This window comes from Bufo gargarizans, chromosome 11 (genome assembly GCF_014858855.1).
Source record: "Bufo gargarizans isolate SCDJY-AF-19 chromosome 11, ASM1485885v1, whole genome shotgun sequence".
Taxonomy (NCBI): domain Eukaryota; kingdom Metazoa; phylum Chordata; class Amphibia; order Anura; family Bufonidae; genus Bufo; species Bufo gargarizans.
In genome coordinates, this window is record NC_058090.1 from 83,247,865 (window position 1) to 83,271,495 (window position 23,631).

The window sequence follows — 23,631 nt, forward strand, 5'->3', positions numbered from 1 at the left end:
ATTGTTTCTAACGAAATAACACTTGTCACAATAATATATACCATATATACATATATATATCATACCACCACATACATACAGCCATACACATGTGTGGGGTTTTTTTTTTTTTTTTTTTTTTTTTTTTTTTTTTTTTTTTTTTTTTTTTTTTTTTTTTTTTTTTTTTTTTTTTTTTTTTTTTTTTTTTGTTTTTTTTTTTTTTTTTTTTTTTTTTTTTTTTTTTTTTTTTTTTTTTTTGTTATACCCCCCCTATACGCTCCCCCCCCCCACCTATCTAACCCTCCTCATCTTCTATCCCGCCCCTTCACCCAGGGCCAACCCCCGCCCTCTTGTCCCTCCTGAGGCCGCCCTCCTCCACCACCCACACCCACCCCTCGCCTCATGTCCTCCTATGTCCGCATAGTCCAGGGCTGGATGCAGGCCTCCCCACACGAAAAAATAATAAATAAATAAATATGAACCCCCCCCCACCCCATCCCACCCACCTAACTACACCCCACTTACCCCTATCATAACAATATATACATCTTATAACAACCATATCTATCTATACAAACCAATATTAAAATCCACCCGAAGGCCCAAGTTCAGTCATTTAGCAAACCTTTCTTCAAAAACTCAATCTTAAATACAAAACAAAAACCTAATGTGAAAGCCTCAGCCCAACACCAGGAAAAGTGCTACTGAGGCTAAGGTACATCAAAGGTGAAGCCTCTCCAGAGGTAAGAGACCCCATCCGTACCCACCTTCTCGCACTCAAGAAAGCGAACCTTCGCCAGGTCACCTAGAATGTTCCTACACACTTCTTCCACAGGGAGGACTTTCTGCTGGGTTGAAACTAAACACCGTGCGTTCCATGTGAAGTACCTGACCACTATGCTAACTACAAAAAGCTGTGCATGGGTCCCTTCTTCCCAAACCTTTGAATGCTCCATAAGCCCATTTCCGCATAGAGAGGTTGGCTAGCCTAGGCCAGCCAATGGATGCGCCCACCCGTTTGTATACCTCTGTATTAAAGGGACACTGAAGCAGGAAGTGCTCCATACTTTCCAAGTATGTCGCCACACTCCTCCCGGCGGACAACCCCTTTCATCAGAGTTCCTATACCTCAAGTTGCCCCTTACATACAGCTTCCGTGAAAGCAGCGCCAAGCCAAGTCCCAAAACTTCAAGGGGATCCTTGCCGAATTTAACAACTGTAAACCCCTGTCTAGATCCCGGCTTGGGCAATCCTTAAGGGCCAGGGGCTTTCGGAAGTGGGTCAACAAGACCCTCTCATCAAGGGATCTCCTTGACTGGGTCTTGATTTCCCTCACTCCCAAACCGCCACCGGCGGATCACCTTCAGAATCGGGGTGGACATAAGCCGGAAGATATCCGTGAGGTGTACGCAAATCCTTCACTTGCCCTCCTGTCTCCCACTCCTGGAAGAAAGGCCGAAACCAACCCCTGCAAGAGGACTACCCACGGAGGAGCCCTCTCTTTCCAGAGGTTTGCCAGGTTGATCTTAACAAAGGTGTTCACGAGGAACACCACTGGGTTGACCATACCCAACCCCCCTAATCTCCTCGTACGGTATGTCCCCTCTCTCTTGACTAGGTTCAGCCTATTCCCCCCATAACAGTTGAAAGAACAGACTGTAAACCCGAGTCCAGAGAGGTTCTGGCAAGACACATACACTGGCCAAATAGATAAGCAAAGGGAGAAGGTAAGTCTTGATCAGGTTCACCCTTTCCCTGAGGGTCAAAGACCAACCCTTCCACTGGTCAACCTTCTGAGCGGCGATCGTGAGCCTGCTGTCCCAATTTTGGGTGGGATAATCCCCATGGCCGAATTGAACGCCTAGGACTTTGGCTGACGACTGGGGCTCTGGGAGGGTGTCCGGGAGACCGAAAGATGGATCACCCCCTCCCAGGCCAGAGACTCTCACACTTATCCCGGTTAATCACGGACCCGGAAACTTCGAGTAGCGTTCTACCTCGCAATCACGTATTCCGCCTCCCCTCCCGAGGACACGAAAACAGTGACGTCATCGGCATACGCCACCACCCTCAGAGGGCTTCTGGCTCCTCCAGACTCATCCTGACTCCCGCCAACGGTCCTCGATCAATCCTCCTAATAAAAGGATCAATCGCAAACACGTATAAGAGCGGGCTCAATGGACAACCCTGGCGGACTCCAGACCCGACCTCAAAAGGGCTGCCAGACCAACCGTTCACCAGAGGGAAACTCTCTGCCCCCGGCATACAGATCTTTAACCAATCGACAAACCCCCCCCGGCAGGCCATATTTCAGAAGGACTGCCCCAGAGGACTCTGGTCAACCCGATCAAAAGCCTTTGCCTGATCTAAAGCCAGCATGTACCCCTTCCAGTTACCCGCCCTACTCTGCTCCACTGCCTCTCGGACACCGAGCACAGCACTAACGTGCTTCGGCCTGGAACCCGAGCAATGTTGGGTCTCTGAAAGGAGCCGGGGCGCAAACTGCACCAACCGTTTAAACAGTATCTTGGCCAGGATCTTTCTGTCCGTATTGAGAAGCGCTATGGGACGCCAATTCTCAATACGGCTCGGATCTTTACCCTTTGATATAAGGATCAGAGCTGACCTCCTCATTGACTTCGGCAGAGCACCCGAGGAAAGGCACTCATTGAATACCTTAGTCAAGAGGGGAACCAAGGAGTCCTTAAAGGTCTTATAAACTCGGATGTTAAGCCATCCGGGCCTGGCGACTTCTTTAGGGCAAGCCCTTCGATCGCCAGGCTGACTTCCTCTTCTCTGATTTCTTCTATCAAAACGCCAAGAGAGGAGGTCTACTCATTGACTCAGGGATGGTTTCAGCCAGGAAAGCCGAAATCCTGTCCCGATTCAGATCCTTCTTCCTCAAGAGGCACGAGTAGAAGGACTTGACGATTTCCAAGATCCCTGATCTGGACCTATCCAGAGATCCCGTACCATCGACCAGTCCCCGTCACCAACTTACTTTTCACTGACATCTTACAGTTTCTGTAAGGGTCGGGCGAGCGGTACTTCCCGAAATCCCTCTCAAAAACCAAGATGTGTGCCTGTCGTACTGGCACCTCTTAAGCAAAGATTTCACCCTGGAGATATCCTCTCGGCTACCTCCAGTCGAGACCAGTTGTTCGAGTTTCCTCCTCAGACCCTGATACAAGCGGTACCTGTCCAGAGACCTGAGGTTCGAGAGCTGGCGGAAGAATTTTGCCACCCGATCTTTGAATATCTCCCACCACTCAGACTTAGTGTCACAAAGATCCAGCAACTCTACCTGACTCTGAGGAAGTCCTTAAGATTGTCTCACCTCTGCTTCCTCCAGGAGGGCCGAATTTAGCTTCCAATAGCCTCTTCCCATTTGGGGGGATTCTGCAACATTCAAAGAGAACATAATCATACAGTGATCAGAGAATTCCACCTCTAAAGGTGAAAAAGTAGTCTCCTCCTTTAAATAAAACCTGTCTATTCTAGACCTAATCTGACTACCTCTATAATAAGTGAAACCACCGTGGCCTGGGGTGTGCCTAATGTGGACATCCACCAGGCGAGCCTCGCTAGCTATGCTATTCAGGGATACACTATCATAAGCCAGCCGGTTTCTGGCGCCTCCCCGGTCTTGGGACCTTGTGACTGTATTAAAGTCCCCGCCAAAGACCACCTGCCGACTCGTAAAAAGGAAAGGTTTGATCCTCATAAAGAGACGCTTCCGATCCCACCTGGTTTGGGGACCATAGATGTTTATCAGGCGAAGCTCTTGACCCTTCATGAGGACATCTAAAATCAAACACCTCCCCATTTCTAACTCAATCACTCGTCGGCTTTCTACTGGTGCGGTTAAAAAGAACCGCCACTCCGCTATACGGCTCAGCCGCAAGAGACCAATATGATGGACCACGCCTCCACTCCTTTTTGCTTTATACACAGCCGCCAAATCTGGCAGCCTGGTCTCTTGCAAAAATAAAATGTCAGCTTCAACCCGGCTGAGAAAATCAAGGCTGCAAACCTAGCCGCATCCGATTTAATACTGGCGACATTAATGGTCGCCAGCGTCAACGGAGTGAGTGCCGCCATACAGAGTGATTAAGTTAGACGGCCTTCTTCCTTCCCTTCCCCTTCTTGTTCTTTTTCTTACCCCTCTTGGGGCTACCCCCTAAGGTGGCACGATCTCTTTTGAGAGAGACAGTGGTGTCCATCTCATTAGTCACCACCGCCTCCCCCTTCGCACCACCCTTGTCATTCCCATTACCAGCGTCTGGACCCGCCCCACCTCCCGAGGACCTTGCATCCTCACCGGAGGGAGGCGCGGGCCCTTCCAGAGGCTCCTTCTCTTGCCCCTCCGGCTCCCCACCTTCAACCTCCTCCCCGGAAGAAGAGATCTCATCCAAGGTGAGGTACCGGTTGGAAAGATCCAGGGGAAGAGAGTCAGGATTAGAGAGGTCCAGGGGGGAGCTGGCTTTGCCTTCCACAGGCACTCTAGCCGGGCTAGATCTTTTTTTGGTCAGACGTTTCCTTCTTGTTCTTTTAGACTCTGTCTCACTCTCCTCTGTTGCACTCTCGTAGCAAGAGGACAGAGTCACCTCGGAACGGTCTAGTCTCGTGAGTTCCTCATTCACCTCGATATCCCCCAGGGTCTCAGCTCTAGGAGAGGCATTCTCTTGGGAGGGCACAGGCATCACCCCAGGAGGGGGTTCCACCTGCCCCCTCTCCATTTGACGCCTCTCCCTCCGTCTCTGCTGGGACGGGCTTTCTTTTCTCTTCATCGACCCCACTGCCCTGTCGCCTTCGCCAGCACTCGCCTCGGCAGTGGGGGCCTCCCGGCTCGCCTCTGCTCGTGCACGAGCCACGTTGGCGACAGAGCGAGGGCAACGACTGAACGGGTGCCCTAGCTCACCACACAGGTTGCATCTAATCTGCCCACAAGATGCAGCTAGATGGCCTTCACCCCCGCACAACGCGCACCTCTGCACTCGGCAGCTGGCGCTGAAGTGCGAAGGGCTGCCGCACTTGTAACACAGCTTAGGCTGCCCCCTGTAGAACACCATGATCCTATCCCGACCAAGGAAAGCAGATGACGGTATGTGGGAAACCGACCCCCCTGAATGTTTCAACTTAATCTGAAAAGTCCAGGCACCCGACCAGATGCCAAACTCATCCAGGTTCTTGCTAGGAAGACCCTGGACGTCCCCGTACCTGCTCAACCAGGTCAAGATGTCAACACAAGAAAGTGACTCGTTACGGGTCAGAACGGTCACTTTCTTGACCTCATTCTGGCGGGTTATCGCTTGCACAAAAAAACCCTGCCAGTCCGGCTGGTCTTTTGCCAGTTCATACCCAGACCAGAAAAGTTCAAGACCCTCTGGCCGGGCAAAACTGACATCAAACTCCCGGGTGCCATACGGATGTATCAGGGCAAAGATGTCACATGCCCTGATGCCCATCTGAAAGAGAAGCTCCGCCACCCTCTTCCTGGTAGGGCACGCTTCATTGCCTCTCCATTTCAGACAGACAACATTCCGTCTGGCTGACCCAGGGCCGGTTGTGGGTGAGGACCAGGTGGTCTCGCCCCCGCCTTGCTCTCGGAAGGCACGCAGGCCATGCCTGTCTATCCAGAAGGATAGATCCACCTGCTGCCCCCCTACTGTAATGGAATTCTCCCCTCTCCTAAGAGCCTCTAGAAGTTGCCGCTGCAAGTTACCGTCACCAGACATTGGTAATGGGGAGGACAATGGGGGCCGCCCCTCCCCCCCCGCGCCGGCGACCACACCAGCATAACTTCTGCCAGGCGTAACCGACGCAGGAGGGGCAGCCGGACCGGGCCCACCCCCACCCCCCCCAGACCTATCTACAGCAGGTGTCACTCCAGACCCCCTGAAGGGGCTACATGAGGCGCACCGGCCACTTGTACAGTGGTCGGCCGACCTCCAACATTCACCCCTCCATCAGGGCCCGGGGCAACACCACTAACAAAAACTGTATTCACACAAGTGACCACTTCTTCAGTGGCCACTACCGCACTCTCCCCTCCACCCACACACACTGCTGGGCCAGAGGGGACAGAGGTCACGTTATTCGTTTTGTCCATCATTTCCTTGCTGGACACATTGTTAACAGTCTTTCCGGATTTTTCGGGCCGGCGGGCTGTAGAACCACTGGTCCCAGCCACGCCGGCCTTATCCACTTGACGGACAGCGCAGGAGGGAGGGGCGGTGCGCACCACACTCGCACCAGGACCGCCCCCTCCCTCTCTGCCTACACACACGCTGCTCTTAGCTCCTTTGTGGATATCCGAAGCCCCACCCCCGACCACTCCCACTGCGCCTCCACTCCCCGCCGCCACGAAAATACCAGCGGAAGGGACTGAAGCGGAGCAGTCCGGGGCAGAGGAGACTGGAACCCCGGCAAGGACTTGGGCACACAACTTGGGAGGGGCGGAGGCAGCCACCTCGCACCCTCCCCCTGCAACTCCGGATCGGGACACCGCTGTACCCGCGGCCGCACCCCCTCCACCCACAGCCACCCCCACCACCCCTGCCCCCCCGTCCCCCGCCACCATGCCAAAACTGGCAGGGGGGACTTCAGGGCGCACGGGAGCGGCGAAGCAGACCGGGGCAGAGGACGCAGGACCCCAGGACAGGGATCCCGGCAACGACCTCTGCAAGGGGGGCAGTGGCAGCCACATCGCCCCGACGCTCCTCCACCTGGCACTTGTCCAGTGCCCCAGCAGAGGTGGGCGGAGCCACCCGACCACCAACCATGCCCCCCTCGCCACTCGCCCCGGGAGCCTTCCTGTCTGGCCCCTCCTGCTTCTCCTCACCGCCCCTGTTACCGCAAACAGGGACGGCGTCCTGCGCCATCTTTGCCACGTCTGTCTCCCCACTCCTACGCACCGGTCCCACAACAGAGACCGGGCCAGGGAGGATGGTGGGGTTCGTGCCCTGAGCTGGCTTTTCAGCTGGCCCAGGGCACGCAGGGTGGGTCACATAGACATACCTCACCTCTGGCTTTAATGTCTTTGCCTTTCTCTTCTTTCCTATTGGCTCATCTTCAGGTAATTCATTTCCAAAGCAAATGTCCTCACGAATTTTGGGGGACTCCAGGTGGCGTATCTCGGCCATAAGCTGCCCCCCAACTCCGCTGCTCTCACTGAAGTCTATTTCTTCATCAGAACTAGTGGGGGGCAGGCGCACCTGCTCTGCGGTGATGCCAGTTTCCGCAGGTTGCCCCCCCATGTCCGACTCTTCCTCTTCACCAGAGGAGTCATCTTCTTGCTGTTTCTGGTTTCCAGCCATTTCATTAAACCTTTGATCGTTCATGAGCTTCTCCTTAAAGGGGCCACTGTTCTCCAGAATGGCCCCCATTCTGTCCTGCAGCTCTTTAACAATCTCTTTTAAGCCTTTTATTTTCCTTGATATTTCCGGCTTGTTTTTTCTGGCCGCTTTATCCACCTTCCCCCTCTCAAGCCTTAGTTGCTCCCTCACCTTCTTGAGGGTCCTATTCGCCTCCTCGAACTCCTGGAGGTAGGCCGCGATCCGGGAGCTGTAAATGGCGATTAGTTCCTGGGGCTTCATGTTGCCCCAGTCAGCCTCAACCGGAACCGGCCCATCCCCAGGAGCACTCCGCGTACCTCTTGGAGGGCTACTGTCCGCCCTCCTGGAACCGCCGGCGATGGACACGGCTTCACCTCCGGGGGCTGCAGGGGCCGCTGCACCACGACTCCTGCTGGATCTTCTGACCCCCGGGGCGGAAGATGGAACTGAGGCCGGTAGCTCACCTCCCCTACCTCCCGCCGGCCTACCCCGGGAAGCAGGATCCTGGGTCTTGAATCGCTTCATAGCCCAGAACCCTACCAGCTCCCTGGGGAGAGAGAGGCAGGGCCTGGGCTGGGATAGCTGGAAAAATCCCTGGAAGTCTCGTTAGCAATCAGCAGGAGCTCCTCCAGACACAACCACACCCGACCAGTGGCTCCTGCACACTGAGGATTACACCCAGTATACAGGACAGGAGAAGTGGTACTGTGCAGTGTATATATACAGAATAAGAGCAGATACTGAGGATTACACCCGGTATACAGGACAGGAGAAGTGGTACTGTGCAGTATATATACAGAATAAGAGCAGATACTGAGGATTACACCCGGTATACAGGACAGGAGAAGTGGTACTGTGCAGTGTATATATACAGAATAAGAGCAGATACTGAGGATTACACCCGGTATACAGGACAGGAGAAGTGGTACTGTGCAGTATATATACAGAATAAGAGCAGATACTGAGGATTACACCCGGTATACAGGACAGGAGAAGTGGTACTGTGCAGTGTATATATATACAGAATAAGAGCAGATACTGAGGATTACACCCGGTATACAGGACAGGAGAAGTGGTACTGTGCAGCTGTCTGTCAGGCATTAGATGATGGGAGTATTATACTTTCTAATTTGGGATTGGTTTGTAGCTATTGGAGGAAGTTGTCGTATCCTGCCTGAGCCCTGTGCTGTACTGGGGCATCAAACTCAAATCCAGCCGCCACAACACGTGTGTGCTTACGTTTTCCCCGTGACTGACTGTATTTATCCTGGGGAAGGGTCACCAGTAGTAAACACCTGTCTATACAACACTGTAATATAGAATAAAAGGAGCATCCAGCGCCCCCCGTGTAGTGAGGTGGTACATGGTGCCAGGCAGTGGGCAAGCCATGCAGGGCTTTGGCACTTGGTCATGTGGTTCAGATAAACCAGTCTCTGTAGAGAGATGATTACATAATGAATATAGTCTAAGACTTTCTGTGACTTCTCCTCACTCTCCAACAGGTCGACAAGTGGAACCGACACGACCAGAAATTTCTTGAAGCTGTAGAAAAGGGCGACACCAAGAAAATCTCTTCCCTCCTGTCTAAGAAGCAGATCAGAGCGACCAAGACCGGGCCCAGCGGACAGTCAGCGTGAGTACATGTACCCAACATTTCACACATGAGAGTCTTAGATAAAAAGATCAGCATGTAGATTAGATACACCGCTCAGAAGGGAGTATCACACATGATAGGGTTAGATACACAGCTCAGCAGACAGTATCACACAGGATAGGATTAGATACACAGCTCAGCAGACAGTATCACACAGGACAGGATTAGATACACAGCTCAGCAGTCAGTATCACACAGGACAGGATTAGATACACAGCTCAGCAGGCAGTATCACACAGGATAGGATTAGATACACAGTTCAGCAGTCAGTATCACACAGGACAGGATTAGATACACAGCTCAGCAGACAGTATCACACAGGATAGGATTAGATACACAGCTCAGCAGACTGTACCACACAGGATAGGATTAGATACACAGCTCAGCAGTCAGTATCACACAGGATAGGATTAGATACACAGCTCAGCAGTCTGTATCACACAGGAGAGGATTAGATACATAGCTCAGCAGGCAGTATCACACAGGATAGGATTAGATACACAGCTCAGCAGACAGTATCACACGGGATAGGATTAGATACACAGCTCAGCAGACAGCATCACACATGTAAGGATTAGATACACAGCTCAGCAGTCAGTATCACACAGGATAGGATTAGATACACAGCTCAGCAGACAGTATCACACAGGATAGGATTAGATACACAGCTCAGCAGACAGTATCACACAGGATAGTATTAGATACACAGCTCAGCAGACAGTATCACACAGGATAGGATTAGATACACGGCTCAGCAGTCAGTATCACACAGGATAGGATTAGATACACAGCTCAGCAGTCAGTATCACACAGGATAGGATTAGATACACAGCTCAGCAGACAGTATCACACAGGATAGGATTAGATACACAGCTCAGCAGACAGTATCACACAGGATAGGATTAGATACACAGCTCAGCAGACAGTATCACACAGGATAGGATTAGATACACAGCTCAGCAGACAGTATCACACAGGATAGGATTAGATACACAGCTCAGCAGACAGTATCACACAGGATAGGATTAGATACACAGCTCAGCAGACAGTATCACACAGGATAGGATTAGATACACAGCTCAGCAGTCAGTATCACACAGGATAGATTACATACACAGCTCAGCAGACAGTATCACACAGGATAGGATTATATACACAGCTCAGCAGACAGTATCACACAGTATAGGATTAGATACACAGCTCAGCAGTCAGTATCACACAGGATAGGATTAGATACACAGCTCAGCAGTCAGTATCACACAGGATAGGATTAGATACACGGCTCAGCAGACAGTATCACACAGGACAGGATTAGATACACAGCTCAGCAGACAGTATCACACAGGATAGGATTAGATACACAGCTCAGCAGACAGTATCACACAGGATAGGATTAGATACACAGCTCAGCAGACTGTATCACACAGGACAGGATTAGATACACCACTCAGCAGACAGTATCACACAGGATAGTATTAGATACACAGCTCAGCAGACAGTATCACACAGGATAGGATTAGATACACAGCTCAGCAGACAGTATCACACAGGACAGGATTAGATACACAGCTCAGCAGACAGTATCACACAGGATAGGATTAGATACACAGCTCAGCAGAAAGTATCACACAGGATAGGATTAGATACACAGCTCAGCAGACAGTATCACACAGGATAGGATTAGATACACAGCTCAGCAGACAGTATCACACAGGATAGGATTAGATACACAGCTCAGCAGACAGTATCACACAGGATAGGATTAGATACACAGCTCAGCAGACAGTATCACACAGGATAGGATTAGATACACAGCTCAGCAGACAGTATCACACAGGATAGGATTAGATACACAGCTCAGCAGTCAGTATCACACAGGATAGATTACATACACAGCTCAGCAGACAGTATCACACAGGATAGGATTATATACACAGCTCAGCAGACAGTATCACACAGTATAGGATTAGATACACAGCTCAGCAGTCAGTATCACACAGGATAGGATTAGATACACAGCTCAGCAGTCAGTATCACACAGGATAGGATTAGATACACGGCTCAGCAGACAGTATCACACAGGACAGGATTAGATACACAGCTCAGCAGACAGTATCACACAGGATAGGATTAGATACACAGCTCAGCAGACAGTATCACACAGGATAGGATTAGATACACAGCTCAGCAGACTGTATCACACAGGACAGGATTAGATACACCACTCAGCAGACAGTATCACACAGGATAGTATTAGATACACAGCTCAGCAGACAGTATCACACAGGATAGGATTAGATACACAGCTCAGCAGACAGTATCACACAGGATAGGATTAGATACACAGCTCAGCAGACAGTATCACACAGGATAGGATTAGATACACAGCTCAGCAGACAGTATCACACAGGATAGGATTAGATACACAGCTCAGCAGACTGTATCACACAGGATAGGATTAGATACACAGCTCAGCAGACAGTATCACACAGGATAGGATTAGATACACAGCTCAGCAGACAGTATCACACAGGATAGGATTAGATACACAGCTCAGCAGACAGTATCACACAGGATAGGATTAGATACACAGCTCAGCAGACAGTATCACACAGGATAGTATTAGATACACAGCTCAGCAGACAGTATCACACAGGATAGGATTAGATACACAGCTCAGCAGACAGTATCACACAGGATAGGATTAGATACACAGCTCAGCAGACAGTATCACACAGGATAGGATTAGATACACAGCTCAGCAGACAGTATCACACAGGATAGGATTATATACACTGCTCAGCGGTCAGACCTCTGAGGGATTATTTAGAGTTGTGCCGGGCTGGAGATTATATTGGATGACCATAAATAATGCATAAATGTGTGAGTGTATAACTTTATTTATAAATAACACTGACAGAAACATGACTAGACATGGAGGCACCGAAGCAACCAATCAGAGTCCAGCTTTCATGTTCTGACCTGCAGTGGAATGATGGGAGCTGGAATGTGACTGGCTGCTCGGTGGCAGCCATGATCAGTGGTCGGCACTAAAGTCTGGTGCCTATAAGGATATGACAGTATTTTTCTGCAAGTGATAGTCATCTCTGTGCGATGCCCGGGCTTCATTACTGTCACGTCTCCATGGTAACTGTTTCCTGTCATACATAATATCGCCCATTTTGTCCTCCCAGCATGTTTGTGGTTAACGAGTGAAATCTGTAGCCACAGGATGGAAAGAAGTAGTCAGACGTGACAGATAATATGTGGTGGCGCTCACAGTGGCGCAGACTGACAATATCACCCTGTGCGTGTTTCTAAAACAGACTTTGTTTACCGTCTAAGTAAGAATTCGAGGTGACGCTCCTGTAAAACCATTAGGGCGAGTATAGTTACTGGTTGTTGTTGTCGTGCATTCTTCCGTGGTGGAATCTGCGGTCAGACACACCCAGATGTGCCTGTCCCACGAGACGCGTGCTGCCAGTAATTAATCAAGTGTGGGGATTAGTAATGTCTGGTGGCGCTCTGCTATTGTCAGCCGGCCCGGTGGGCATACTCTCTTCTGTAGGAGATGTTAGCACGGTCACTTGTCGAATTGTGTGATTCTCTTCAGGATGGCAGCCCAGGGGAGTGTCCTTTCTGCTGCAGATCTCTCCCTATCACAGCTCAGGGGGAGTGTCCTTTCTGCTGCAGCTCTCTCCCTATCACAGCTCAGGGGGACTGTCCTTTCTGCTGCAGCTCTCTCCCTATCACAGCCCAGAGGGAGTGTCCTTTGTGCTGCAGCTCTCTCCCTATCACAACTCAGGGGGAGTGTCCTTTCTGCTGCAGCTCTCTCCCTATCACAGCTCAGGGGGAGTCCTTTCTGCTGCATCTCTCTCCCTATCACAGCTCAGTGGGACTGTCATTTCTGCTGCAGCTCTCTCCCTATCACAGCTCAGTGGGACTGTCATTTCTTCTGCAGCTCTCTCCCTCTTACAGCTCAGGGGGAGTGTCCATTCTGCTGCATCTCTCTCCCTATCACAGCCCAGAGGGACTGTCATTTCTGCTGCAGCTCTCTCCCTATCACAGCTCAGGGGGAGTGTCCTTTCTGCTGCATCTCTCTCCCTATCACAGCCCAGAGGGACTGTCATTTCTGCTGCAGCTCTCTCCCTATCACAGCTCAGGGGGAGTGTCCTTTCTGCCGCAGCTTTCTCCCTTTCACAGCCCAGGGGGACTGTCCTTTCTGCTGCAGCTCTTTCCCTGTAACTGACACAGCTTCTAACAGAAGATGGCAGATGAAGATTTAAACTAAGCACGTGTGACCACCTCAGCAAGGTGGACAAGAAATAAGGAAAATAACAAACAGCAGGTGGCGCTCTACTGATACATTTTATTAATTAGCTCAGTGGCTCCTAAATTTTTTATTACGTGCAATTACAAAAGTATTCAGATCCAGGTGCTGGTTTGTGTCACAGGCCCTTGTCTAGCTGGGTGCGTTCCCTGTGGTCACACCTCCTTACGGCTGCCCCCGTCTCTTCTCTTGCAGGTTCCATCTTGCTGCCTCCCGGGGACTTGCAGACTGTGTCAGCGTCATCTTATCCCATAAGGTGGAGATCAATGCCAAGACTGATGATGGTAACTGCCACCTGTCACTGTTATTACTGTCCTCCCATCTCCCCGTGTGTCACTGTTATTACTGTCCCCCCATCTCCCCGTGTTTCACTATTACTGTCCCCCCCATCTCCCCATGTGTCACTGTTATTACCGTCCTCCCATCTCCCTGTGTGTCACTGTTATTACTGTCCTCCCATCTCCCCGTGTGTCACTGTTATTACTGTCCCCCCATCTCCCCGTGTTTCACTATTACTGTCCCCCCATCTTCCCATGTGTCACTGTTATTACTATCCCCCCATCTCCCCGTGTGTCACTGTTATTACTGTCCCCCATCTCCCCGTGTTTCACTATTACTGTCCCCCCATCTCCCCATGTGTCACTGTTATTACTGTCCTCCCATCTCCCTGTGTGTCACTGTTATTACTATCTCCCCATCTCCCCGTGTGTCACAGTTATTACTGTCCCCCCATCTCCCCGTGTTTCACTATTACTATCTCCCCATGTGTCACTGTTATTACTGTCCTCCCATCTCCCCGTGTGTCACTGTTATTACTGTCCCTCCATCTCCCCGTGTGTCACTATTACTGTCCCCCCATCTCCCCGTGTGTCACTGTTATTACTGTCCTCCCATCTCCCCGTGTGTCACTGTTATTACTGTCCCCCACTCTCCCCGTGTGTCACTATTACTGTCTCCCCATCTCCCCGTGTGTCACAGTTATTACTGTCCCCTCATCTCCCCATGTGTCACAGTCATTACTGTCCCCCCATCTCCCCGTGTTTCACTATTACTATCTCCCCATGTGTCACTGTTATTACTGTCCTCCCATCTCCCCGTGTGTCACAGTTATTACTGTCCCTCCATCTCCCCGTGTGTCACTATTACTGTCCCCCCATCTCCCCGTGTGTCACTGTTATTACTGTCCTCCCATCTCCCCGTGTGTCACTGTTATACTGTCCCCCCATCTCCCCGTGTGTCACTATTACTGTCCCCCCATCTCCCCGTGTGTCACTGTTATTACTGTCCTCCCATCTCCCCGTGTGTCACTGTTATTACTGTCCTCCCATCTCCCCGTGTGTCACTGTTATTACTGTCCCTCCATCTCCCCGTGTGTCACTATTACTGTCCCCCCATCTCCCCGTGTGTCACTGTTATTACTGTCCTCCCATCTCCCCGTGTGTCACTGTTATTACTGTCCCTCCATCTCCCCGTGTGTCACTATTACTGTCCCCCCATCTCCCCGTGTGTCACTGTTATTACTGTCCTCCCATCTCCCCGTGTGTCACTGTATTACTGTCCACCCATCTCCCCGTGTGTCACTGTTATTACTGTCCCCCCATCTCCCCGTGTGTCACTATTACTGTCTCCCTATCTCCCCGTGTGTCACTGTTATTACTATCCCCCCATCTCCCCGTGTGTCACAGTTATTAGTGTCCCTCCATCTCCCCGTGTGTCACAGTCATTAGTGTCCCCTCATCTCCCCATGTGTCACAGTCATTACTGTCCCCCATCTCCCCGTGTGTCACTGTTATTATTGTCCCCATCTCCCCATGTGTCACAGTCATTACTGTCCCCTCATCTTCCCGTGTGTCACTGTTATTACTGTCCCCCATCTCCCCATGTGTCACAGTTATTAGTGTCCCCCCATGTGTCACAGTCATTACTGTCCCCTCACCTCTATGTCATCTCTTCGGATAGGTTATACCGCCCTGCACCTGGCAGCTAGTAACTGTCACCCGGACTGCGTGAAGCTTCTGCTGCAGGTAGGTCACCGGTCGTCACTGCTGTACTTGTTTTTAGGGGAGAGTCTTCAGTTCCTTGGATCCACAAATACATCGCCACCACCAGCCACCATCACAGCGACTTGTCACCAGGGTGTGGAGTCAGAGATAATAGAAATGTACTGACGGCATTATCTGTAATTACTGTATAATGTCATCATCCTGCTCTGCTGCAGCCAATCACTGGCTTCAGTGGTGATGTGTCTGCTGTGGAGTCATTGGCTGCAGCCGAGAGGAAGTAAACAAGCCCCGGACCAAAAGACGGACACACAGGAGCAGAGCGCCTGCGGAAAGCACTGACTATAGCCGCCACATTTTACAGGATTCGCTGCATTTCCAGGACATACGTACAGAACTTTTCTTACCTTTTCTGAGGACAAATTCATAGATTTCTTACAATTATTACGTGTATAACAGTGTTTTCCAGTTATTACATGCATACGAGTTATTACTAGATTATTGGCCGCTTACGAAGGCGTCGCGGTCAGAACCCGGCTCCTCTCCAGTCCTGTAGGGGATATGGGCACCAATGTTTTATAATTCTGGAGTATGGTAAAGCTGGATGACACACAGGTGGCCAGGCTTCTTTTCACTCCTACTGGAGGCCAGGTGCCCAGGTCATACACACCACACAGAATAAGGTACTGATGACGTATCCTTAGGATAAGCTAGCAATCTGTGATTGGTGGGGGTCTTTATCGGGCGAGTGCTGCAACCATCCTTAGCCGGTCACAATGCTGTACATTGTATGGCGTCTGTGCTTGGCACTGCAGCTCAGTTCTCTTTTAGTTCCCTCATGACCAATGGACGTGATGTCCCAGGCCATGGTACTTCATTGAGCACTGAGGCCTCACCCTGAGGATAGGTCAACAATAGTTAAATAGTCCTGGAAAACCCCTTTGACGTTGGCAGGGACGGCTGACCATCATTGTGTGCGGAGGTGTCGGGACTTTACTCAACAGATGTTGGGGGAGATAAAGATCGGGCTGATGGATTTCAATATGCTCAGTCCCTTGCTCCCCAAGGAGATAAGCTGCCTCTGGAAGTGTCTAGAGCAGGCATCCTCAAACTGCGGCCCTCCAGCTGTTGCAAAACTACAACTCCCAGCATGCCCGAACAGCCTACAGGTATCAGCCTACAGCAGGGCATGCTGGGAGTTGTAGTTTTACAACAGCTGGAGGGCCGCAGGTTGAGCATCCCTGGTCTAGAGGAACAGATATCAGCAGAATGATCTGTCACCAGCTATTTTATGTGTCTGGGCAACATCAGGGTCATTTACCTCTGTGTGGTCAGAGCACCATCATTGTACTGTTTTCTACTTTTAGCACGGAGCCCATGAAGACTCAATAGACTTCCACAGCAGAACGCCGTTACACTGTGCTGGTAAGTTTATATGGACCCGTTAGGCTATTACCTAATCTGTCTCATATCTGTCTATCTGTCTGTCTCATATCTGTCTATCTCATATCTATCTATCTGTCTGTCTAATATCTATCTGTCTGTCATATCTGTCTATCCCACTTGCACTGATAGGCTGTGTCTTCTTCTGTTCTGTCTTGCAGCCACCTCAGGGTGCGTCTCCAGCGTGCTCCACCTCTGTGACGCAGAAGACACTGTTTTAGATGCTGCGGATGATGTGAGTCCATTTTTTACACTATGTTCAGTCTGTCTCTCTAGTGTCACTATATAGCAGGACATTCCAGACTCTGCTTATCAGCAATGTCTCTGCGGCTGATCCTGCCCTGACACGGCTGATGTATGTTGGAGTCTTGTGGGGGGTGGGTCATCCACTAAGTATGCGGATGAAGGCTCAGGGGCCTGGAATGTGGGGGAATTTTTGGTATTAAAATGATAAAGAACTGAAAATTCTAGAGACCGCTCTGCTTTATATTGTCCTCAGGACGGACGGACACCACTTATTATTGCCGCCCACCGTAACCATCCCACTGTTTGCTCTTTGCTGCTGGACCGCGGGGCTCAGGTGGACCTCTTCGACAAGGAAAATAAGTAAGTGTTTCTACTAAATAAAGGTCTGGTCTGACAGCTACCGGAATTATGATTTCATTTCCTACATAGAATTATTGCTACGACAGAAGCCATTGCCATATAATATGGGATTGATATGTTGGCAATTCCATGAAAACCTCTGTAAAGAAGCTCAATAGTTGAGATGTTCAGCACGAATGTTCTGGGTAACGCTTATCTCTGTCTGACAGGACAGCGCTGCTACTGGCCTGTGAAAAGGGCAACATCCAGGCAGCGGAGACTCTTATCACCAAAGGAGCAGATCCGACAGTGCGTGATAGCAAAGGCTGCGATGCTCTGCATTACACCAGTCTGTCCAGGGACGACGGTCTACGGAAACTGGTCCAAGCTGCCCTTGACCGAAGGAAAAATAATGGTGATTATTCTCCATTTCTCCAGTCAGACACACAGTTCACCACCCGCACCAGTAAAGATACATATTTATGCCCAGTATTCAGAACGATCTTTTGTCCATGTACATTCTTTCTTCGAAAGAACATCATTCATCCATCGGGCAGTGTTTGTAATGGCCAATATGGAGTTAAATGATAATTCACCAGACGATCGTTCATTTAACAGTTGTTCATCTTTAACCCTGCTTCTAATGTGTATGGCCACCTTATGTCTCAGCAAACTGCCAAAGAACAGGGTAAGGCTACTTTCAAATCTGCGTTTCTCCTTTCCGGTATTGAGATCTGTCATAGGATCTCAATACCGGAGGAAAACGCTTCTGTTTTGTCCCCATTCATTGTCAGTGGGGACTAAATGGAACGGAGTGCACCAGAATGAATTCCGTTCCGTTTGGTTGCGTTCCCATGATGGACAGAAAACCGCTTTTCTGTCTGCAATGTGGTGCGGAGCAAGACGGATCCCTCATGACACACAATGTAAGTCAATGTTGCAGGATCCGTTTTCTTGGACACAAAAGAAAACTAATCCGCCCCCATGTATTTACAATGGTTTTAGTGATGGTCATGGCCATTTTAGAGATAATACAACCAGGTCCATTCAGAACGGATGCAGCCGGTTGTGTTATCATGAAGGAAGCACTTTTTGAACCCTGCTGGATCCAGCAAAAACACAAATGTGAAAGTAGCCTTATCCATCTATAAGTCCAGTATTAGATATGAAATCTCTACTAATCGATCATTTCAGCATATGATGAGGAGAAGAAAATCCTAATACATTTCTAAATTCTCTTGGCAGAAACATACACTCGAAATCATGACTATCCTGCCGATTCCAAGGTGGGTATTATGATGAGTATGATGGACAGATAGAGGGAAAGGACGGAGAGACAGACAGATAATTACACATTATTCCTCCGATGACACACACCACAGCATTGAAGTGACGGCCTAGTCATCCCATGTATAATCTGATGTCTGACGCCCCCTACAAATTGCACGCTGTACATTTCGGTGGCTCTATAAATAAACCAGTGTAATAAAGAAGTCTTTTTTCTGTGGTAGCTAAAAAACTGAAAGTGCTCATTCACAAGCTGGAAATTATAACTGCAGGCAGTAATAAGAGTAGAAATTCTATGTGCCCCGCCATATACTCAGGATAAAGCTCTATAATGCTTATAAGGAAAGGTGAGCAAGGTCTGAATTGTAATGCACTGTATGTCTATTTCAGGCCGTCCCTCAGACCCCCAGCAGAGAACAGGAGCTGGTCAACCTGTGGAAGAAAAGGTATGAGGAGGAGCACAAGCGTGGTGTGTGGCTTCAAGGAGAGGTGATGATGAAGACCCAAGACCTTGAAAGGATAACTGAGGAACATAGGCTTGAGTTCAACCAAATCAGAGAATTGGCTGGCTCACTAGGTTGTCTACTCCAGGGTGATGGTGGAGAAATCAGACCCAAAACAGAAAATTACCCTATTTCCGACACTTCTGATTTGTTGACACGACTTGTTGAGCAGGTTAGGTCCTTCAAAGACGAACAGCTTAAAGGCCGCAACCGTCTAGAAGAAACTACCAAAGACCTTAACGCCGACTCTACTAAGACTGGAATGATGGAAGAATTACACCAAGAAGAGATAAAACGTCTTCAAGGTGAAGCTGCTGCGGCACATGATAGGGAAGAAAGTGCCCGAAGGAGAGTGGCAGAGTTGGAGGGTCACCTAGAGAACATGCGGGAAGTATTGTCACAGCTCGAGAAGAGGAAGCGGGTACAGAGCACAGTGGTAGAAGATCTGCAGGAACAGATCTCAGAGATCACATGTGAGAAGGAAGAGCTCCTGGTTCTGCTGCACAAACTGCAGGAGAAAGGTGTAAACGGGGACAATGTCCACTCCTCAAAGAGACTTGAACATGGGAAATCGTTCCCTGACAACAATATACTCAGTAACTTTATTACAAAATTGAAAAGTAATTGTATTTATGTAGACATAAAACAGGGCAGTGGAATATCCCAAGGATGCTCCGGGTACGTGCCAAGAGATGTCCTGGAAAAAAGTGTCAGTGATTGGAAGTCATCAATTGCAGGTCTAGAGAAGTATTTGGCGGATGTTGAGAGACTCCAGAAGAGCGTAGTCTCTGGCATTGCAGAGAGGGCAGACTCCGTACCAATGAACGGTGCCACAGATGAAGAAAACAAGGGGCACCAGCTAAACAGAAATGCCAATGACTACAAACACGTAGAATCTAGCATAGCTTGCTTACAAGCTGATGAAATACACCAAAGTAAAAACAGTATAACCCAAATGGAGAGTGGATCACCCCGGGCCAGCCATGTCACCGACTCCTTAAAGCTGAAGATCACAGAATTAGAAGCAGAGTTGTCATCTCTTCAGGGAACTCACGACAATCTCCTCACCCGTATGAACCATGTTGTGCAAGAAAAGCAGAATTTGGAAGAAGGTCTCCTTGCCCTACAAGACAGCATGCAGTCAGAATTCGCTATGAGACAAGAAGCTGAAAAACGATGTAAGGAGTACAAACACCAGATCTTAGTTTTGTCAGATGAGCTGCTGGCAGAACAAGACAAGCTCAAGAAGGTGAACTCCAGACTGGAAGCTCAGCAGAATGAAATGGTCGTGCTACGGGACAGTTTCCCTCCAGAGATCATTCGGGAAGAAACTAGCAGATCCGTAGAGATGTTCAGCTCAGACATCTTGGAGGAATTGTACTGGAACATTGGAACCCTTGTAAAGAAATACAACAATGCCTCGCAGGAGGCTGCTGCTTTTCAGAAGGAAAACCTAAAACTTCTGGATGACCAGGTGCAGACGATATCGATGACTGAACACAAAAACATTCTCAATGAGATCAAGAACCAATTACAGTCTAAGACCAGGGAATCGGAGGATCTAAAACAGAGGTTGTTTCAAACAATGGGTAGTGTGGTGGAACTTAAAGAACAGTTGGCAGTTCAGACTTCCAGCTCTATTCCTAAACAAGAGTTTGAGGCTCGCTTGGTGGACCTGGAAAGAATAGTTACAGCTTTGAAGGAGGAGAACGAGGCTTGTAAAGTGGCTCTGGAGGGGAAATGTGAAGAAGTTATAGTCCTCAAGCAACAACTGGAACAAGAGTCTGAAGAGGGACAGACTTTACGGCTTAAGGAAGCAAGTATGGTCCAGAATATTGAGAAAGTCAGGGCTGGTCTCGAGGTCCAGATTCAGGATTTAACAGAGGAAGTACAGGGGCTTTCTGAGAAATATACTCAGGTGTCAAAGGAAGCTGAGGGCTGCAAAGAGATGCTTTCATCTGAGAAGGAGAAGGTGTTACTTCTAGAGGGGAGAATGCGTGAGCTCACAAAAGAATCAGACGGACTGAGGATCCTATCCCAGAAATGTGAAGAAGAAAATCGCCACCTTAATGAGAAGTATGAACACCTCTTCAAAACTTCCCAGGAGAAACAGGAGAAGGTGGGTGGTTTTCAGATAGGGAATTTAGGAAATTTCTTTCCATCGTCTTCCACAGGGAGGAAAAATTGGAAAAGGTGTTTAAAAGGTGTACGAGAACTTGGCGTACAGCTGCAGGATTGTCACCAGAAAACATAGTCTTGGGCTATGGGCTTCTGGTGACCTATATCCAGTGAGACGGAACTGCTGCTGATCGCTCACCAGATACCTAAATCATGGATAACTCTGCCCAGAACTGAAATGACAGTACATGGTGGAGTCATCCTTTATAATGCATATGTAGGTTTTGGTCGCACAACATCAAGGTGACAGTGCCACCTCACTCCGCACTACATGATGTGACACAACAAATAGGAAACACTAATGGATCAGTTGCAGACCGCAATTTGCAAGTGTCTTTTCCAGCATAACAATTAGTGTAAGTCACCTTACATCATGTCAGCAGCAGTGTCCAATGGTTGCTTGCTGCATATCCTGCGTGTGACTCCTACCCTAAAATACTTCAATGCAAATCGCAGACAGAGATTACACGTTGTTCTGTCTCCTCACCACATCTGTGTAAACCTAAGTTTCTGCTCTCAGATGATGGAATCCATGACGAAGGTGGAGTCCTTGACCAAAGACGTCGGCCGGCAACAGAAGCAATGTGAGGAGCTGGCCAGACGACTGGAGGTATGTCATCTCATGGCTGGTTTCCTATTAGATTGCCTCCACCAGGGGGCAGCCTTTCATTGCAATGTATGGATGACTTTCACACCTCCTTCCCATCCAGTGGGAAAAAAATCACTAGTTATACACATTAGACCATGATTGAATATAAAAATATTATTCTACAAGAATTAAGAATTTATCTAGTTGGCCACATGATCTGGATTGGGCATGGTCCAGAAACAGTTCAGTATAGATGACTGATAACCACCGGGGGTCTGGGGTTAGAGGAGATAAACTGGAAATCTTTCACACTGGCGACTTCCTGTCCGCTTATCCCAGTGACAGACAGTGCTTTCTGGAAAGGCTGACAACATAGAATAATAGCTCACAATCACTGACCTAGTCGACTGTAACTTACACACAGACTCCATTTTCATTTTTCTATTTAATTATTATTTTTTTCAACAGGACACCAACAAACGTCACGAGGAAATAATCTCCATTTACAGGACTCACCTCCTCAATGCTGCTCAGGTAACCGGAAGTAAAGCACCTTGGTGCGGGGGAGGGGGCAGATGGTTACAAAGGGCCCATGGGGGATGATCTGCTCCTGGCTCAATGAGCAGGACACTGAGTGTAGCCTCACATGTGACCTTACAGTTAGACAACCCCTTTTAATAGTGCCCCATTCAGAAGCCAAATAGGCATGATGCCCTGTCCCAGATTGGTACCTTTCCGGGTCAGGTTCTAGCATTGCTGTATGAATGGTACCTACAGTACATACTGGTAATCGCGCAGTGCCGGAATTTGATTGTCTCCTATTCAAGTCAAGGCTGTATTACACCAGGGGATCAGTCAGACGATTGTTGGGAAGGAAATGTTCCTTTCCAGCAATCGCCTGCTCGTTAGCGGAGGAGACCGCTATATTACATGCAGCGATCGCCTCCACGGTATGTTTGTCCCATTGTTCGTCCCAATACTGAATCATTGTTTGCCGGCAGCAGATCATGACTACACCTGCGGCAAGCAATGATTTTTACATTTGCTGAAAGATTGGAATTGCCTGATGAACGAGCGTTTGCCTGATGGCGGCAGTATTATACAGGCAGATCATCGATATCGAGCGTTCCTACTGATGATTTGCCTGACAGTCGGCTGGTGTAATGCATTCTGCTGAGGAGCTTACAATCTAACAAGCCTCTGATGTAACTAAGAATCTTTCCTCCGCAACACAGGGCTACATGGATGAAGACGTCCACTTCACCTTACATTGGATCCTGAAGATGCAGAATGAGAGGGTTTACTAACCAAAGAAAAAAAAGCACAACATTTGGTGCCAACTTCTGAAGGTGCTGACGAGCCAAAGTGCCACCAAACCGGACACAGACCAATGACTTCCTGGAGGCTGCCATTTTCATCTCCGATTCCTGATTCTACGTGCCTTATAGAGCGTCTTTATTATCTCTAAGCTGTGATGAGGTGCCAAGAGGTTCTTGTACAGCCTCCAGACATTAGAAGTTTATTATAATGACGCAGTTTTATACCAGTTTTCTTTGTTTTATACCATGTTTCCTTTGTTTATGTATTTAATACGGTTATAACTCAAGGATCGGTTCATTAAAAATGAACAAAAACCTTCTTTAACGTCTTCTTACCGAGTGCTGTGTGACAACCTATTATTATCAGATGACAAGCCACTTGTATCATGTGACCGATGAGTAGCGTTAATTACACAATTGTTTTTAG

The 23,631-nt window shown here is 49.0% G+C and overlaps 1 protein-coding gene across 1 annotated transcript; it reads left to right on the top strand.

The window, feature by feature from the left end:
- Positions 1 to 8,423: 8,423 nt before the first annotated feature.
- Positions 8,424 to 23,524, top strand: ANKRD35 (ankyrin repeat domain 35). Its single transcript, XM_044271355.1, has 13 exons — positions 8,424 to 8,543; positions 8,819 to 8,949; positions 13,496 to 13,584; positions 15,260 to 15,324; positions 16,668 to 16,725; positions 16,905 to 16,978; positions 17,243 to 17,349; positions 17,559 to 17,743; positions 18,574 to 18,614; positions 19,006 to 21,237; positions 21,817 to 21,906; positions 22,354 to 22,419; positions 23,121 to 23,524. The coding sequence occupies exons 1-13, from the start codon at positions 8,424 to 8,426 to the stop codon at positions 23,190 to 23,192; spliced, it is 3,330 nt and encodes a 1,109-aa protein (XP_044127290.1). The 3' UTR covers positions 23,193 to 23,524.
- The last annotated feature ends 107 nt before the right edge of the window (positions 23,525 to 23,631 follow it).

What these genes read in the sequence shown, in the direction of transcription:
- ANKRD35 (XM_044271355.1), top strand. Translation starts at nt 8,424, where the DNA reads ATGGGAGTATTATACTTTCTAATTTGGGATTGGTTTGTAGCTATTGGA. An exon ending in GGGCCCAGCGGACAGTCAGC is followed by an intron (nt 8,950 to 13,495) that starts GTGAGTACATGT and finishes CTTCTCTTGCAG; the next exon opens with GTTCCATCTTGCTGCCTCCC. An exon ending in ACCTCCTCAATGCTGCTCAG is followed by an intron (nt 22,420 to 23,120) that starts GTAACCGGAAGT and finishes TCCGCAACACAG; the next exon opens with GGCTACATGGATGAAGACGT.